We start from the raw sequence: 12596 nt of genomic DNA on the forward strand, positions 1-12596 counted from the left end.
TTCACATCTTACTTGACTAATTTGAAAAATCAAAGAAGCCAATTAAATTAGCTAATTATAATAAATGTCATATGATTTCTCTGAAATATCTTTGTACAACATTAAATTATATATCATTTATAAGTTAATGGTTTAAGTGCTGCTTAATTTGTTTACATTGGTCATATACAAATCAGATATAAACAGTTTATATTTTAATAACATTTTCCCCTTATTTGATATTTGTTTATTTTAATAAATTTAAAGTTTTATTTTGAATCACAATTAAAATAATATTTTACGTAAACTAATATAAAACTTTTATTATATATTTATTTTGTATTTCATAAATTATAATTAAAAACTTTTTAAAAAACTATTTGTATTGAATTCTCTTGAATGTGATGCAGTCACCCAAATCAAATTGTACTCTGTACATGATTAGGGACGGATCAGGCTCTCTTAAACCTAGAAAGGCATGGTTTACCCTGTAGTGTTTTATTGACCGTAAAAAAGTGTTTGGATAGAAACCAAATCATGTTTTTAGAAGTGATTTTATGATATACAAAGTAAATATGTAGAAGAGTTTATTTCGATTTGTGAAAAAATATTTTTAAAAAACGATGTTTCCAAACACCCCCTAAATTTACAGAACCAATTCCAAAGTGTTGCACTGCAATGACTTCAAATCTACGTGCCAGACCAATCTGAAAAGAAATAAAAGCTTGTTGTTTCTGTTTTTTATTTTTTATTTTTTGAAAATGATTTTATCAAGTTGTTTTCCACAAAAAGTTTTGAGAATAAATGAACAAAAAAAATGGATATTATTTTTAAAAATCACATTTGGCAAAGAGTGTCCACCACCGAAAGTGATATGTAGCAGGCGGTGAATGAGGAGAAAAAAAATTTCTCTAATATTTCAAAATAAAAAATTCAACAACAAAAACAAAGAAACATCTAAAAATTGTTTTGATTTTTTAGTTTTTTAAAACATATTACTCTTTCGGTCTTAAATATAAAATCTTTATACATATTATACGATTTATATTTAGAATTAGAGGAAATACTTTTTTCTATCAAAACAATCAACTAGAAACAAATTATCAAACAATTTTTTTTAATTTTTTGGCTTTGATTTTATAAAAATAGAAAATTGTTTTCGAAACAAGAATCCAAACAAGTTCAAAATTTCCTCATCAATCTTTCTCCCTGTTCTTTGCTTTCCCAGTTTCGCCCCAGTTTGTATTTTCCTTTTTGTCAATGATACCATAAAAGGCAATCATAAGCAATTCTGAAGATTTCAAATCAAATTAAGCTGATAACTTCTCTGATGTAACCTTTGGAAGACACTGGAAACAAACATTTACTATGGTAAACTTGTGTTCTGTGAACTGGGGCGGAATCAGGATTTAATTACAGAAGATTGTACAAAATTTGCACAAGTTTTGAAGAACCCAGAAGCATATAATACCTATTCTATGATCATAAGAGGAAAAATTAAAACTCGGGGGGGGGGGGGATGTAAGAAGATTAAGCAGATAGTTCATATTTGGAAGAAGACACAATTATGCAGAATGAGAAAGAGAGAGTTGGATTACATGATCATAATAGTATTGTACATGAAGCTCTTAGAAATAACAGTGATCGAGGAGAAATGGAAAAAGGCAAAATGACTTAAATTCATTCACTTGCGGCAAACACGAGCAGTAGGCATAGTGACACAAATAGCATTATATTTCTTCTTAGCTTCTGGGGTTCCTCGCTGAGGCTCTTCTTCAGCAAAAGCAATCTTGGCGATGGAGCATGCAGCCACAGCTGCGCCAGCAAACACCAGATCCCTCCTTCCACTGTTACCTCCTTCTTCCTTTCTGCTCTTCATGGCTTCCACATTGACCCTTTCGCCCTCTGTGGCTTTGGCCACTATGAGGCTCCTGCGAGGGGTTGAAGATAAGGGGTTTTTGGTCATTGCACCACCCATGAATGAAGCAGCCATGGTCATGGAAGCCATTGTTGCTCTGATGCCAAGTGCGGGACAGTTCTTCAGGTTCTGCGAAAAATGTGTCAAAGTAGGAAGGGAATAAGAGGAAGCTAAATTAAAGATCGTCCGAGCTGGGGTTACTAGAAAGGACACAATCCGTTTCCTTATCTAGATCAATAGATTCCTCCATTGGGTTTCTGCCACGTGTAGCGCAGTTTTATCTGAAGGAGAATGGATGGCTTCTGTTTCCCTTCTTTTCATCACCAAATCGAACAAAAATTGATGGACCTGGAAGTCTCTAGCTGGAGGTTGGGGCAGCGCAAAAGATTTAAATTTAGGTAGAGTAACACAAATATAGTTTGCAAATAATTCAGGAATGAAAACATTTGTAGTAAATTGAAGCCCAAATATTCTCTTGAACCTTTTGGTTCTTTGACTTCTTAATGGGCTTCTGGTTCTTAGACTTTCAGTGTCACATAAAAAGCCGGAAAAATTGGGGATAAATTCCTGTTGAAAATTTAATTAGCAAATAGAACCTAAAGATTTTGTGCAACTTAACTTCTTGTGCATGTAACTTATCTTTCCTTAAGTGTAATTTATCTTCCCTTGTGTGCAATGATCTTCCTTTGTGCGATGTGCAACTCAATTTCTCTTTGTACAAATAAAATAATCTTATGTGCAAGTCATCTTCCCTATGTGCAAACTAATTCCTTGTATCCAAAAATATTTTGTGCAAACTATCTTTTCTTTGTGCAACTTATCATCTTTTGTGTGCAATTAATCTTTCCTTGTGCAATCAATCATCCTCGGTCCCATTTTCCAATTAAATTTTCAATGAGGGATTTATCCCTAATTTTCCCTAAAAAGTATTGAGATTACTAATGGGAGTTAAATTTTGCAGAAGGAGATAATTTTTCATAATATGATAAATAAAGATTCAAATTTTTGTTAAGAGATATATTCACCTCTAGTATCTGAAAATATCTTGAAAAGAATTACTTGAGTGCTCCATGGACTTACCCTTAACAGTATCAATAAAAAAAGAATAATTAAATACGCCAATTATACCTAGCGGATTATATCCCCGCTAATATGCATGAAGCTCATGTGGGACAGAAATAAACATATTATCGTTTTGTTGGAATAATTAGAGTTTTTTCTCTCCCAAGGTTTGCTGTATAGGTTTTTTTTTTTTTTTGCCATTCGTCTTTTAGGGTTTAATTCTCACCTAATGTGAAGCGCTCGCGAAGCAAATAAACATATTTTATTTATTATACTCCCTCCAATCCTAAATATAAGACCCATTTGTTAGTATGAATTATACTACAAAATAAGTTTTATATTTAGGACCGGAGGAGTATTTTGTAAGAATTAAGTGTATTTTTGTTTTCCCCTACATTGCTGTCTATTTTAGGCTGCTTTGCTTGGTTGTCTTTTAGGGTTTATCTTATGTAAAAAATGAAGGTTATGCAACAAATATGCACATAAATTTGACATTACTATAACATATGAAATATCTTTTTTTGTTGTTGTAAGAATCGATCTTATTATATTGCTTAATTAATTGGAAAAAAAATTCAAAAATTATACTTTATGACGAACTTTATTATTATTATTATTATTATTATTATTATTATTATTATTATTATTTGCATTTCTTTTTTAATATAATATGTTACATCTACTACTATTAGTTAGCTTTAACAATTGTCAAACTTAAACAAGGAATATATCTTTTTAAAGACATTTTTTTTCCATTCATACAAATTCAGATTTGATGATCGAAGACCTCATGTCTAAGCAGCCTTAACATCTTCCATATGGACTAAATGCTTGCTGGTTGTTTTTACCTACTCCTCTCACTCTCTCCCTCCCTCACAATAAAACATTTAATCTCAAAATAAAATAAGTATTACTGTTACACAATAAGTTGAAAACCATTTACAATTTTTCCCCACATCTAATAGAGGGAAAAAAAAATTAAAAACCAACCACAAGAAAATTAATCATACGTACATTCAAAATCGCATGCAATATATAAACAAAGTTTATTCACGGATAATTTATTCAGGGAGAGTTATCAAGAGGTCCCAAAAAAAAAAATACCGAAAAGTTTCAAAGACAAGTTACCAGTTTGAATTTACTATCATTCCCAACTCTAAAACTTGTCACTGGTTACTCTTCCCTTATTAATTGACTTTAAGGTAATTAAATCCCCTTTTTTGAGACCTAATTGTAATTTTCTCTTTATTTTGTGCACAAGTTTGTTTTATCTTTTGGTATTTACATATATACGCGTCACTTACTCTTTCATGCGTGTGGCCAATCTATAATAATATGTGATCTGAACTCTATAATATAAATAGCGTTCAACAACACAGTTTCATCACAAGCAATAGGGTACTTTATCTTCATCTTTCTAAAGCAGCCATGTCTAGCACAGCTGGTAAAGTCATCGGGTGCCGAGGTGAGCCATATTGTTCGTAACTACTATTAATCTATATCTCATTTGGTATAAGGTATTGAAAATAACAAATAGGGACTACGATTGTAATTGATAAAATCATTAAAAAAATATTTATTATGAGCAATTACTAGTTACATGATATTAGACAAATCTATTGAGGTGAGATTGAAAATACCACATCTCACCATGGTATTTTCCAATCCCATGTGTAAATAGGTTTGTTTAATTCCACGTAACAAGAAATCTTTCATACTAAATACTCTTTTAATAAGTTTTGTTAATCTCAGTTCCAATTTTCATCTCTCATTTTTAATGATTCTTAATAATAAGGGGCATATATTCACATACAACTTGAGAGAGGTCTCATAATCAATTCTCTTTTAATTTCAGGCCGTTGGTAATTATCTCCTTAAATCAACTTTTAATTTGCATCACCCGTGCTTTGTCATTTTAATCGTGTGCTAGGAATTTTGGAGTGATTTCATCTAAAAGCAAATTGTCAAAGAAATTTTTTTGTGAATGAAAGGTTACCGATTTAATTTCATTTGTAATTTCGAGTTATTAATGCTTATTTTCCCCTTAAATCGATGTTGAATTTATATATCACCCTTTGTCGTTTTGATCGCGTTCTGGGATTTTCGAAGTGATTTCATCTGAAATTCAAAGAGATAAAAGAAGGAAGAGACTGTGTTGTTCGCACATTGTTTTGGTATGATGAATTTTTCTTGATTTTGTCATAATACTCCTCCGGTCCTTAATATAGGACCCAATTCTTGAGTTGGTTTTGGTCCTAAATATAAGACCCATTTATCATATTTATCAATTTTCTCTAAATTACCCCTATGGATGTTCCCTCAACCATAATTAAGTAGAAGAGGGAGTGGGGGTATTAAGAAAGATGATCATGGTGTTTTAGGAAAAATGTATCATTTTTCTTATAATTAACTAACTTACCTAACTTCCTTAATCTAATCAAATTGGTTAAATGGGTCTTATATTAAGGACCGGAGGAGTATTTTTTTTTCACAAATTTCATTTTTTTAGGTCATTGTTGTTGTATATATATACACAATGTACTGTAGCGACAGTGGCCTGGGAGCCAAGCAAGACACTTAGGTACTGGTGATAGAAGCAGAGGTTGCTCCTCCACAAGGTGGGGAAGATCGTTTGAAGATCCTCTTTACCTCTTTGCCGTACTGATGTTTACTTCTGGCCGTTCTGGGATCCCAAGTTAATTTAATATAAGAACTTGTTTAACATTTAATCTAATATTAAATGAAAGACTCCAACCTATTTTATTTTTTATATTTATTTATTCTTTCTAAAAATGATTGATAACTAAAAGGTTTGTTTGGATTGATGGTGAAAAAAGTAGCTTATTTCCAATATGACTTATGGAAAAGTAAGATTGAGTAAAAGTTAAATTGGATAAGGTGAATTGTATTTGGATTAGAGTTTAAAAAAATTAGTTTGTAAAAGTTAGATTAGGTAAAAGATTGTTTGAATTATAATTGAATAAAAATAAGTTTGTTTGTAAAATTATCAAAATTAGTATGAGTTTTAATAAATAATAAAATGTGAAAAAAAATAAATTTACATAATACAATAAATTTAAATTAATTTAATATGAACAAGTGAAATTTAATAAGTGAATTAAAATTTAAAACTTTAAAGAAATCATAAAAAAATTGTAAATATAAAGTGAAACATGATAAAAAAAAATGAATTTACATAATACAATAAATTTAAATTAATTTAATATGAAGAAATGAAATTTAATGAGTGAATTAAATTTTAAACTTTAGAGAAATCATAAAAAAATATTGTAAATATGAAGTGAAACATGATAAAAAAAAATCACATAATACAATGAATTTAAATTAATTTAATATAAATAAGTGAAATTTAATGAGTGAATTAAATTTTAAAACATTAGAGAAATCATAAAAAATTATTGTGAATATAAAGTGAAACATAATTTCAATGGATAACAACCTTTTTTTTAACTCCAATTCATTTTATTGTGACAAGGTCAAATGAAATAATATTATATAATTAATTAATTGATAAGTCATGGATAATTTGGTCTCTGATTGCATCACGGACACGATTCATATGCGATGAAGACTGTGATGTTACATTTAAAGATGATAGTTGACTAGTTTCAACCTGATCATGTTCGTCAACTATATTACCATTTTTAGCTTATACGAAAAAGGGGTCGGAGCTTGAATGTCTCATTATAAGGTTATGAATGGCCATTATTGCACAAACCATGTACACTTGTATTTAGAACTCGTAACTATGCATATTTGGTAAGATTTGAAATCTATTCTTCCAAACACCAAATGTTCTTTCTATTGTGCATATTGAATTGGAATGATAATAGTTGAAGGCTTCGTTACTATTTCAGAATGTTACTTGTCATCAGAAGTCTGGAAGGTAGTAGTGCTCAGATCTATATAGACCTAGATATCCATTTAATGTTGGATATCCCGTATCAATCAAGTAATATTTTCCCAATGATTCATGAAACAATTTGTGATATTGTGAAATTAATAAAAATATAAAATAATTAAAATTAGCTTAATTGAAGCTTATAAATATATACTTGGAGGTGGATGAGGGAAATTTGGAGATGAATTTTTAATAGCGTTGTCAAATACACAAGTATCATGTGCAGATCCCTCCCATTCTGTCAACACAAAAGTGAAACACATATCCCAATCACATACAACCATGACATTTTGTTGGAATTCCTTTTTTGCCAATAAATTTGTCTTGTTTTACAGCAGGGATGACACATGATATATTATGAGTGCCATCAATTGCTCCAATTATGTCTTTAAAAATGGATAATAATGTGGATCATCCTCAATTTTTTATGAGTTTCACGAAATGTAGGATCTACAAGTCCAATAAGTTCCCTCGATAAATTAAGGCAAACTTGTAGTATATTGTGAAACTGCCTATTTATAGTTTTCCCTGAATATTGAAATTGTTCCTAGATCATCTTATTGCATTGTCCATGTGCAACCATGTTTAAAAACATTGCGACCATGTCATCAATTCCTATGTACTTAGACTTATGTAAACCATGTTCTTCCAATTTAGCACATAAGAGGTGGAAAACACGTTCTTGGATTATTGTGACTCGCCAAAATGCCTTGTACCCATAAATTTCCTGTCTGCTCACTAGTTTTATAGGGCTGTTTAAACATGTACATTTCATAATAGTGACCAACCAATGCACCTACTGCTTCATATTGTGTTAATTCATTTTTTTATAATGGATAACCATGTTGAATGGTCATCTATATTCCCTTCATTCCACCATGAATCATTATTCCAATTCGCCAATGTATCTTCGTTTCACGGTGAGTTATCATTCCCATTAGCCATTGTATGATGAACCCTGTAACTATGGTCAAAAGAAAGTGCAAGCATTATAACTAGTAACTAAATATTTTTCATACTATAAATAGATAAACCAAATACATAAATAACAAGTCAAATTTATCATAAATATATTACATACTTATTAATTAAGTTCCTAGAATAGGCCACATTAGTTTACGTTAAAACAGAAATTAGTTCAAGTTAAAAAGTACAATATCAACAGTGAAATTTGTAAGTCATAAACTGCAGGTTCCTTCCATGTGTTTGGATCTTATGGTGCCGGTATCAACCACATCAACAACTTGCGTTTATTATGCATGAGTGTCATATAAGCTTGCCTAGCCCACCTCAAACGCGCAAGTATTTTAGCACATGCATAATATAATTCATTGTCATCATTAAGCTCTTTAATGTCAGCCAAGTATGCCAAAACCTTATCAATTGAATGGGGATCGTCGTTCAATATTGCTGCTCGCTGTTGTAGAAGTAGCTGCTATAACACTAAAGCTATCAATAATTTTAATAGAGGTAGCAACATTTTTTTTCTTGTTTGCATCAGATGTCTCACCCCTCTTCCTCTTTTTATAGCTTCTTGGACCACCTAGTCCACTACTTGTGAGGTTGTTGAGTTACAACCAGCCAAGTCATCTGTTAGCCCTGCACTGGTTGTTGGCCTAATGCCAAAATGTTTGTCTTCACTGTCCCCCGATCCTTCCTCTTGTCCATCATGACTCTATAAACATTCTCCTCGTCTTCTATGTTAATCTATGGAGCAGGTGCCGGCTTAGGTTGTGAGGCTGATGGTACGTACATATAGTCTCCTAAAGTCATAACATCTTTGAATATTTTCACCAAATTTGGTGCAAACATCAACCCTTGATGTCTAAATTTCTTAAAATTGGGATTCACCTACGTTTACATAATTAGGCAAAATCAAGCGATGCCTAAATTGATATTTGAAATTAAAACTCAAGCAATGCAAATAGTTACCAGTAATTTTGTTGTCACCATTCATCAGAGGCAAACACCCTATTTGTGGCTGCATCATAACCTATGCTAGTCTTTCCAGACATCAGTGATTCTCACAACTTCCAATCTTTTCTTAATATATCAAATCTTTTGTTTAGTTGTTTCTTGTCATAATTTTTCTCGCTACTGTCTAAAATGTCTTTTCAATATTATTCCAGCCAGGCCTTGTAAATGATATCCCTTGTCGTTCTTTTTCAATATTTGCTCAGCACAAACATTGGTAAAAATTTTAGCCGTGTAAGGATCTTATGTCGCTTTTCCTTTATCATTATCCATTTTTCTATGAAAAATAATGGAGATAAGACTAATTGAGGCAAGCAAAGCGCAGAGAAAATATTCAAGTAAAAGCTATATTAAGTAATGAATAAGTTTTACCCAAATAAAAAACATATGTTATTTGCATAGTCTGTTTACCTGAATTTCAGAATATAGGCTAATAGGCCAACCATATAGCAAAGGGTGATTAATTCATTATTAACTTTCAAAGCCTAAACAGAATCTATTTAGAGAGCCTTATAATAAAATTTTATATACGAAGAAAGGTTTTATACTTGTGTCAGTTTTTGTTTTATCATTTCTTTAATTTCTTTACGAATTGGCCCTTTTTATATTAATCAATCGTTAAAATAACGAACTTTTTTCAAAGATGTACTGTGACTCTCTTAGATAGGTTCAGATTTATTGTTTTTATTTTAGTATTTCGTAGTTAGAAAGGTTGGGCCATTCTCATCATATGTATAATATATATTCATCTTTCAAAATGTGGTTAATCGAATCAATATATAGTGGTAGAGTGTAAGGGAATCTTTTTCAGAAAAAGAAATATAAGTATCTTTCATCGGCAGAAAAAATTAATCTTCCTTAGAATATAAGACTCTTTCTAATTAGATTTACTTCATACATACACGCTAGGAATATCAAATCACTTAACAATTCATAGATGAGAGTTTTATTATATATTTATGTAATCTAAATTAATAAATATTAACGCAAGAGCTTTAAAACAAGTTTCAAGAATGATATGAAAATAGGAAGGAAATTTTATGGACAAAACTACCCAAAATTGAACCGATAATTAAAGAGAGAAACTTTCTGGACCTTCAAATGTGGCTCTGTGTGTGGGTAAGTTTTGTGTCAAAAGAGATTGCTTTTGCAGAATCAAGGGACTGAGCTGCTTCAAAAGCCATATAATTTTTTGTCCATTGAAGGAGTTCACAAGCATGGAGGACCGGAATAGTAAATCTAACCATTCCAATTGAATTAGAGACTAATTATATTATCCTAAATCTAATTAGAAATTAATTTTATTACCCCACCCAAATAGGAGTCACAAAACAAGAACCATTCTGTCAACAGGAAAAAAAAAAAAATCCAATCACATATATAGAAAATAAATCTCCAGAATGATTCAGAGTATGGCACCGACGACAATATGAAAACGTAGAATAGAATCATACAACACAGGATCTGTAGCTCAGAATGTCAACTTTCTATCCAAATATATATGGATTTCTTCAATAGAAAGATAAATGTATTAATCCAGTGATTGAACATGTGGGAGAAGATGATAAATAGAGTAATTTGGTGGAGCCATTCAAGTGACAAGCATTCAACTGAGAAACAGAGCATCACTAAAATAGAAGGGGGGAAAAAAAAAAGGAGCAGACAGTGGTGTCTACACAGGAAACGCGACCAGGAGGAAGGAGAATGGAGGTACAAGTGATCAATTTTAAAGGCTTCAAAACGCGACAAGAATGAGATCATTGACAGAGATCACCGACGACAATAAATTTTAGGCAAGAATAGGGGATCAAAACCATTTACTAGATCAGCTAACACACAGATCAATGCACACACACAACTCCACATGTTCAGAACAATCACATTTGCCTCCATATTCAACGAGTCCAACAGAAAAAGCAAGACAAAAATGGAATTGGCCAACCTATACTAGATCGGACCCAATGAACGCTGGTAGAGGTAGATCGGAGAGTATATTCCACTGGGAGGCTAAGATCTCCATGCACAGCTCACACGCAACAACAGACGGCGGCAACCATGGTTGGATATGGCGACAGTAGCTTGGAAAAGGGAACAGCTTCAAAGTAGCAATGAAGGGCAGGCTCGAGGTCACTCAACACGATACGGACGTTACGCAGAGGACGTGACGAAGCTCACAGCGAGGAAGCGACAGAGCTATGGCATGGTCATGGAGGCGACAGAACTCGTCCAGCGATAGAGGGGGTCATGCATTTTACGAGTGCTGAGAGTGAATAATAATGAGGGAATAATGGGAGGAGTGAGAGAGAAAAATAAAAGAGAATAATCTGACACCGATAATTATTATCCCAATGGTCCATGAGCTATTTCAAATAAGCTCCTTCTTCAGTTTATTTTCAATTGTCCGTTTCCACAGCTTTGGGCTCTTCAAACACGGTAGCCCACAAATTGTGCCAAACAAGATCAAGTTTTTTGAATTAGGCTTTTCCTCAGAACAAGCTACTTATGGCCGATTGAAAGCTCTCCCACACAAGCACCAAAGTATGGTATTAAAAACCCAACTGGAATAAGCTAGTCCTATTAGTGACTTGGTGAACTAGCATATAATTAGCTTGGTCAAAGTTTTGAATGGGTCGGGTAGGCTTAATTTTACATTTTGTGTTTCACATTGCTGAGCTTAAAATGACATCGTTTTGAGTTAAAAAAAATAATGGTCTTCGTACTTTGTAATTATGTTTAGTTAGATTATATGTAATTATGCACGGATGTTTTATTTGCTTGTGGACTAATGTCTTTTAATTTAAATATTGGTCTTATTAAGGTTATATGATTTTGTTGATATATTTTAAACTAATTTATATATTATCTTAATCATGATTAGGTTAACCCTGATCAAGTACGATTGTACCAATGACTACTCCCAAACTACTGTCTTGATGTTGATTTTTCATTCTAGCTTCCCGAAATAACTAACTGATTACAAGAATTAATTGAAATAATTATAACTATTTTTTGAGGATTTTTAACTCCAATAATGTAATTAATAAGTTTTTTTAATGTTATTAATGAGTTAAGTGTAGGAGTTAATAATAGGTTTTCCAGAAATTAAAAAAAAAAGCATCTTTACACCTTAGTAATGTGATTAACAAATCTATAACAAGTCTGGTTGGTATAACATTTAACAACGGTTTTTTGGCAAATTCAAAAGGTGGTATTTTGCAACTTCAGTAATTCGATTAATAGATCATATAATGATATTAACAACTCTCATAATACTATAACAATTCTAATGATAAATCATGTAATAATATTAACAATTCTCATAACCATAGTAACTACCTAATAAATGAAAAAATTTTTGTTGGACACCTTTATAGAGAGCTAACATTAAAACATTAACCTTCATAAGAAAATTTTGTAATGACACTACGAGAGTTATTAATATTATTAACGACTTGTTATCCGCGTTATTGAAGTTGTAAAAATTTTAATTTCTAAATTCTTAAAAAACCTGCTGTTAACTATCATATTAAACTTATAATAGCACTACAAAACTTGTTTGAGTTACTAAAATTGTAAAAATGTTACTTTTTAATTTTTAAAAAACTTGTTGTTAACTACTATATTGAACTTGTTAATAATGTTAAAGAACTTATTAATTGCATTACTGGACTTCAAAAAATTCTCAAAAAGGTAGGTGCCAGTTGTTGAAGCTCTGGTGATTGCAGTCCACCTGAACTCCAG

General features: G+C 31.5%; 1 protein-coding gene across 1 annotated transcript; it reads right to left on the reverse strand.

Moving 5' to 3' along the window:
* Positions 1-1521: 1521 nt before the first annotated feature.
* LOC114717731 (photosystem II 5 kDa protein, chloroplastic) lies at positions 1522-2067 on the reverse strand. Its single transcript, XM_028902932.1, has one exon. It carries the CDS (start codon positions 1985-1987, stop codon positions 1664-1666), a length of 324 nt encoding a protein of 107 aa, XP_028758765.1. The 5' UTR covers positions 1988-2067; the 3' UTR covers positions 1522-1663.
* Positions 2068-12596: the final 10529 nt, after the last annotated feature.

The sequence above is a fragment of the Neltuma alba genome, unplaced genomic scaffold (genome assembly GCF_004799145.2).
Source record: "Neltuma alba isolate B1F8T4 unplaced genomic scaffold, ASM479914v2 tig00011772_pilon, whole genome shotgun sequence".
Taxonomy (NCBI): Eukaryota; Viridiplantae; Streptophyta; class Magnoliopsida; order Fabales; family Fabaceae; genus Neltuma; species Neltuma alba.

Bases quoted from the DNA above. Each gene is read 5' to 3' on its own strand.
- LOC114717731 (XM_028902932.1), bottom strand. From the start codon at position 1,987: ATGGCTTCCATGACCATGGCTGCTTCATTCATGGGTGGTGCAATGACC.